The following is a 7,311-nucleotide window of genomic DNA, read 5'->3' as shown; positions in this document are numbered from 1 at the left end:
GGCATTTCAACAGGTATTGATCTTCTAATGTACACAGGGCAGAGGCCCATTGCAGCCCTTTGTTGGTTCGGCTGCTCCTCGTACGTCACATACCTTGGAGAGTACTTTACTGGCACCTTGAAGCGAGGGGCAGGGGTGCAGGCCACGTCTAGGGTCTCCTCCACACTACATTTTGGTTACATGCATTTTCATTAAAGGCATTTTGTCAGAACGATTTTCTATCTGTGTACAGAATATCTTATTGTTCATTCTGTGCCTCGCCACCATATTACATCACGGTAATGCCATTTTCGACTTTATAAACACAATGCCTTTGAATACTAGTATGTTGTAACATTATAAAAACCATGTTCGCATAATTGCAACACCACATAAGTCCCTTTGAATTTCTCTGGTTAGGTTTAAGTGGGGGGGCTCCACTTCATTCAGCTGTTGATTCAATATATATATAGGTCGGGTCCTTCATTACACCGGGGTGCACAAAGGCCAACATATTACTTATACAAGAATTATTAAACGGGTGCGGGAGAGGTGGCCGAGGCAGTACTAGCTGAGCAACCCGATACGGTCATCGAGACGATGTATGATATCTCGGAAGGAGTGCACGAAATATCCCGCACATACGAACTATTGATGACTAGGGGGTGGGTAAGGAGTTGCTCCAACTGAGGCGAGACTGGGAGGAGGAGGTGGGAGAACCTATGCTGGATGGACAATGGGATAGAGCTCAAAGGTATCACAAGAAGGTATCCCGTAACGCGAGTCTACAGCAGATCCAGTTATATGTTACCCATAGGGCATATTTGACCCCTAGTAAAATTGCCAGGTTTGGAAGCCCAGTGATACAGAAATGCCCATGGTGCGGGGAGGTGGAAGCTGGGATGATACACTTTTTTTGGGATTGTCCGGAGGTGGGTAGATTCTGGACAGAGGCTAAGCTACGCCTGGCTGAAAAAGGGATCACACTGGTGGTGGAGTCAGCTTGGGCATGTATGCTGGCGGGTTTTGTCAGACCTTGCAACCTGAAGCGCATTAGTAAGATGAAAGACCTGGCCTACATCCTGGCCAAATGGAGAATCGCAATGGGCTGGAAGGCAGCCCAACGACCTAGAATAGAGATGTGGTGGGCCGACCTCCTGAAGTGGGCAGACGCAGAAACGGCAGCCTGGTATGAAGCTATCAGTATAGGAGGGGACGAGGAAGTGGGACCCCTGATAGCGTGGAGGCAACTGGTGGCCACGATGGTGGGACCCTCCCAGGCCGATCTCAGTGAAGATGATATGAGGGGGGCTAATGAAGAAGACAAGCTTGGTGATACGCAAGCTAGTGGCATTGAAGTAGGGGCTCGAGTTAAGGGGGCGGGAGGGGGGAGGACTGGGACGCACAACACATGAACACAATGATGTAAAGTCTATATGCGAATGTCCTCAATGTTTGAGATGTTTGGAGTGTTGTTAATAAAATAAAATTGTTTTTAAAAAAAACATAGACATATGTAATTTACAGGTTGTTGTACTTGTGAAAGAGCAGAGTGTAATTCAAAAATAACGTTCAGTACCATGTAGCAGGCATTGCATGCGCTGATGAAAATGTCTAGTGGGTGGCAGGAAAAGGTAAGTTCAATGTTGCAGAAAGTACATATACCGTAGTGCTTACCAAAGCAGCGTGTCCTTCACGGTAGTATCAGGTGCGGCAGCGAGCAGATGATAGATCGAGCGAGGCAGGGATCTTGCTGGTAGTAAGATTTAGTAAGGGGGAAGGTGCACGAGGAGCAGATGGTTTGAGCTCAGAGGATTGTGGCACTGCGCTTGGAAGGCTCCAGACAGTGAGCCTTTGAATGTGGGCCGGCTTAAGCCTGCCGGCTCTCCACTGGAACAGAAGAAGGTGCGGCAGGGAAATCAGCAAGGGATGGAGGTCCTAGTGTGTTTTTACACAAAGGACTTGGCGAGGACATGGCGGGTGGCCATTTTGAACTTGCTTAAAGCCTCGTGGGCACTAATGATTGAAGGCTACACTCCTGTGTAGTATAGGCAGCATCAGGCACATGAGGGAAATCCAAATTAGATGCCACGTGTTGTGAGCATATATAGGCAAGGCTCCGGCGTTACAGATGAAAAAAGTGCGATGTTGGGCTGCTCGTTGGAAAATGCAGCGTTATAGTACAAGGGCCTACCATGTGGTCTGGGGAGGTTCGGGGTGTGCCTCCAGACAATCCACTGCTCCTGCAGTGGTGAAGGAGCTCCAGCTCCTTCTGGGGCAGTGCAGCAAGTGAGTCTCCAGGCTCACGACAGGAAGCACTGCCTTAGAAGTGAGCCTTTCAATGTGGGCCGGCTTAAGCCTGCCGGCTCTCCATTGGAACAGAAGAAGGTGCGGCGGGCCAATCAGCAAGGGATGGAGGTCCTAGTGTGTTTTTACACAAAGGACTTGGCGAGGACATGACGTGCGGCCATTTTGAACTTGCTAAAAGCCTCGTGGGCGCTAATGGCGGAAGGCTACACTCCTGTGTAGTATAGGCAGCATCAGGCATATGAGGGAAATCCAAATTAGATGCCACGTGTTGTGAGCATATATATGCAAGGCTCCAGCATAACAGATGAAAAAAGCGCGATGTTGGGCTGCTCATTGGAATATGCAGCGTTATATTACAAGGGCCTACCTTGTGGTCTGGGGAGGTTCGGGGTGTGCCTCCAGACAATCCACTGCTCCTGCAGTGATGAAGGAGCTCCAGCTCCTTCTGGGGCAGTGCAGCAAATGAGTCTCCAGGCATTATGTAATAATATTTATAAAGCACAAAACTATGGCCCAAAGGCATATAGGTGCTAAAAACAGCGTGTGAGAGAGAGCCACTCTAACACCAAAAAAAAAAAGATAAGACTAAAAAGATATGTCTTCAAAGCTTTCTGAAAGCCCACATGATCGTTCACATTCCAAAGATAGTCTGGGAGAGAGTTCCACATAGCAGATGCAAGAGTGGAAACGCCTCGGCCCCCTTCTTGTGCTCTCCAAAATCGGGGGACTGTCAAGAATCTCTGAGAAGCCAAACGGTGCGACCTTGAGGGAGCGTAGGGAATACATTTGGCCTACAAAAACTCAGGGCCAAGGTGATAAAAAGCCTGGTGAGTGATGCAGAGAATCTTAAACTCAATCCGGCTGCTCACCGGGAGCCAGTGAAGTTGCAGAAGGAGAGCCTGTGAATGAGACAACCAACCAACTCCAAGTGCCAGCCGAGCTGCAGCATTTTGAAGAAGCTGCATTCTTTGGACCAAAAAATCTGGTTGGCCCAGATAAATCCCATTACAGGGGGGGCGTGGCTTGGCGCCAATGGAGTGAGGAAGCAACACAGCAGAGCACTGGCTGAGAATCCATGATACGATCCTGCGACAGTGACAAAAAGGCTCCAAAAATGATAAACAAAGACACCCCACGGAAGCAGAAGCGTTTCCCAGCAAGGTGTCAGCAATAAAACTGGGAATCGGATCAGCGAAAGCAGCTGGCGCTCTCCCGAAACAGACCCCCCTAGCAACATCCAAAATGGTGGGCACTCCTCGAGGACGCCGCAACTGAGAGGGAGGGACCCAAAGCTCTACCCGAACGAGCCGAAGCCTAAAACAACCCAACGCTACCCGAGCAGAGACACCCAACAGCAGGCAGCCTGCTGGAAGTGCGAGAATACCAGCGAGCACCAGCACCCGCCGAGACACCGAGCCTGAAGGACCTGAAGCCAGCGCGGACCTGCAGCAAGAGCGGAACTGCAGCGGGAGTCGGAGGAGAACAGAAACACACCAAGGCAAGTCTGACCAAGACAAGAGGTGGAACGTGGGAGACAGCGTGCTCGGGACCCCAGGAGCCAGACGAGCGAATCCCCCGGAGCGGTAAAAAGGAACGATGAGGAGCGCTGAGGAGCAGGGAGGAGCGTGCAAGCCAGCTGCGAAAGTCAGCGGTGAGAAGAGGAGGGTAGCACTGCACAAGGGGAGCACGCTGGAGAGCACAAGGTGAGGCCTCAACCCTGGGCTCAGAAAAAATTAGCGATAAGGAGCACACCCGCTCACACAATGAAACGTAACCAAAAAGCCCAACAAAATCAGAGAATGTTCCGGCAGGGCACCACGGCAACCACCAATCCCAGCCTACATATAACCAAGGCGGGCCACGAGCAAGAATGCACGTCAGCCGGGGCACCAACGAGCAGCACATAGAAACTCAGCTCCAAAGGAGCTGGGCTGAAACACGGAGGCGCACAACCCAACAAGAAGATCCAAACGCGTATGAGGAAACAATAAAGCGCCACATAACACATATAGCCCCCAGGCACGCACGAAACACAAAGCTGCGCCCTGAAGCAACAGACCAACCTAGTCACTGAGCTGCCTTGAGAGGACAACAAGAGCCATAGTCAACAGGGGACACAATTCAACCCCCAAGCCCTGAGCAAACTGACCACACGCCAAACCGCGGTGCAGAGGGCAGGAGCCCATAGCCAGAGTTTACTGACCCACAAGCTAACCAGAGAACACAGGAACAGCACTGCCCTCTGACCCAGACAAACACTGCATCGAGACAGTGGAGAGACAGAAAAAAGTGATGGGGAGATCCCAGAACACAGCAGACACCAGAGCAACAACGCAGCTGCCACACCTGGCCACAATGTCATCCGGTAAAAACAAGGGGAAGGCTACCATCATGGACTCATTCGCTGCCACCAAATCACACCAGGCACCACAAACAGGGGACCCTGTAAATGAACCCCAGAAAGCACTGGAAGAAACCAACAAGGACAGCCAAGTATTAGAGGCCATAGCAGCGCTAAAAACCTTAATCGACACAAAAATAGAAGAGGTAAAGACGGACATGCAGTTAATGAGACAAGACGCGCGAAACCTGGCAGAGAGAGTAACTAACACAGAAACAGTACTTCAAGAAGCGACAGAAAACACTGCAGACCTCAGGATCAGAGTATCAGAACTGGAAAAGAAGGTGGCCACATTGAAAGCAAGGTCCGAAGATGCCTAAGGGCACGCAAGACGAAGCAACATAGGGATACTGGGAGTGCCCGAGGGAACCGAAGGCCCAAACCCGACAGGCTATGTCGAGACCCTATTACAACAAGAAATTCGAGCGAGCCATCTAACACAGTGCTTTGCGGTTGAGAGGGCCCACAGATCGCTCCAGAAAAAACCACCACCGGGCTCTTACCCATAACCAATAATCGCAAAGATTCTCAACTTCCAAGACCGAGAGACCATTCTGAAATACTCTGTGGAAGGAGGAACAATACAAAGAGACAACTCCAAAATCACCACATATCCTGATTATACTCTGGCTGTACAGAAGGCGAGAAACTCTTTTATTCCGATCAAGGCAAGGCTCAGACAACACAACCTGAAATACATGTTACTATACCCATCCAGGTTGAAGGTGATTCACAAAGGGCGCGCAGTATTTCTGGAAACACCGGCAGCGGCCAACATGTGGCTGGAGCACAATAACCTGGCGGACGACAAAGAAAAGACCACACAAGCATGAGGAACAGCACAAACGAACGACAAGAGCACCGAAGCACCGAGACAAAGTCAAATGGTCGCAAGACGAGTTTGACTTCCCCAAACAAGCGCAAAGCCCCAACCCATGAACTTAACAGTGCTGGCCTGTTGCCGGCACGAAACTGCTCACGCCCAAAACCCTAAATGGGAACAGAAATCATGAGAGCACCTGAGCGCTATGCATCTTATGCAGCTGCTAGGTGCACCAGTTCGGTTCACGTTATTTGTTACTGTTATTACACTGTCTGCTTGCCGTAAACAAAAGGTGGGAAAAGGGCCAGTAGAGCCCATGCTAATGGAAACAAGGAGGTACCCGACCGAGGACTGGAGGAAGCACCCTTGAAAAACAAGCTGAACTCAGCAGGGAATGGAAGGAGTGGGGAGAAAGGAAAAAACAAGACAGGACTATGGCCACACAGCTCAGAATAATGACCTGGAATGTGAGGGGAATGAGATCCTACATGAGACGAAACCGAATCAAATCCTACTTACAACGGAAAAAGATTTCGATTGCCCTACTCCAAGAAACACATTTAACGGCAGAAGACACAATCAGACTGAAAGAACGCTGGGGCGGCCAAGGGCAAAGAGCGCCCTACTCAAAGTACGCAAGAGGAGTATTCACGTGGGTGAGCCCAGACACCCCATTCCAACTGCTGGGATATGAAGGCGACAAGGAAGGTAGATACCTGGCGGTCTGGGGAATGGTCGAACAAACTAAGGTATGCATAGTGAACTCTTATTTCCCTAACCATGGCATACCTGCACACCTTCAACAAATATGCGCTAAAATAACACACCACAGGGAAGGGCTTTTCATATGAGGCGGGGATTTCAATTGCGTCAAAAACACAGCCCTGGACAGATTGGACTCGATGCAGCAGACGATTAACACATCCACACAGGCGTTAAACACAATGGTAGAACAATTAGATCTAGTAGATGCATGGAGGGCACTACACCCCACAGATCGAGGATACTCCCATTACTCTTCGACCCACAACTTACACACTAGGATAGATTACCTGTTCAATGACAGAAACCAAATGACACAGGTAGAGAACATGCAATACTTAGGCAGAACAATATCAGACCACTCCCCACTAACCATACAGTGGACAACTAAGGGACCCAGACCCCCTATACCACTGTGGCATATGCCAGATATGGCACTCACAGACCTAGCATTCAAGGAAGAGCTTGGGGACAAACTAAAGGAGTTTATGCAAATAAAGAAGGACACCGTAAGCAAAACGGCCACGCTATGGGAAACAATGAAAGTAGTGACAAGGCGGGAGGTGATAGCGGGAGCTGGGGGGTTCGGAGACAGCTAATGCTTGAACTAGAGGTCAAGGAAGAGGAAATAAAGCAACTAGAGGCGAATGCCCAACCCAATGAGGCAGATGAGCTGAGATCAGAACACAATGCCAAGAGGCCTGGGAAAGGCTCTCCAAATTTGATTATGCCACGCGCACAGCAAGAGCACACAAAGAGGCAGACAAACCAAGCAGCCTGGTTGTGCAAGCGTGAACACCCGAAACACCTACCCCAGGAAATAAAAGAAGCTAACGGCACAACACACATGACACAACAATCAGTAAACGACGCAATCGCTGCATTTTACTCTAAAGTTTATGCCCACGACAACAAAGTACCGATAACCGACATCAGACAAACACTAGATGAAATAGGCCTACCCAAACTAAGCATCGAACAGAGAGAGAGTCCCTAGACAAAAGCATTACTGTAGAGGACGTAACGGAGGACATTA

At 49.8% G+C, this 7,311-nt stretch overlaps 1 protein-coding gene across 1 annotated transcript; it reads left to right on the top strand.

The window, feature by feature from the left end:
- Positions 1–4,680: 4,680 nt before the first annotated feature.
- Positions 4,681–5,010, top strand: LOC138528077 (uncharacterized). The gene has a single exon (XM_069639521.1). It carries the CDS (start codon positions 4,681–4,683, stop codon positions 5,008–5,010), a length of 330 nt encoding a protein of 109 aa, XP_069495622.1.
- Positions 5,011–7,311: the final 2,301 nt, after the last annotated feature.

This window comes from Ambystoma mexicanum, chromosome 7q, assembly GCF_040938575.1.
Source record: "Ambystoma mexicanum isolate Mex_15411 chromosome 7q, UKY_AmexF1_1, whole genome shotgun sequence".
In the NCBI taxonomy this organism is placed as follows: domain Eukaryota; kingdom Metazoa; phylum Chordata; class Amphibia; order Caudata; family Ambystomatidae; genus Ambystoma; species Ambystoma mexicanum.
This window is presented reverse-complemented; position numbering and strand designations above follow the sequence as displayed.

Excerpts from the sequence above, each read along its gene's own strand:
- LOC138528077 (XM_069639521.1), top strand. The coding sequence starts at position 4,681 with ATGGACTCATTCGCTGCCACCAAATCACACCAGGCACCACAAACAGGG.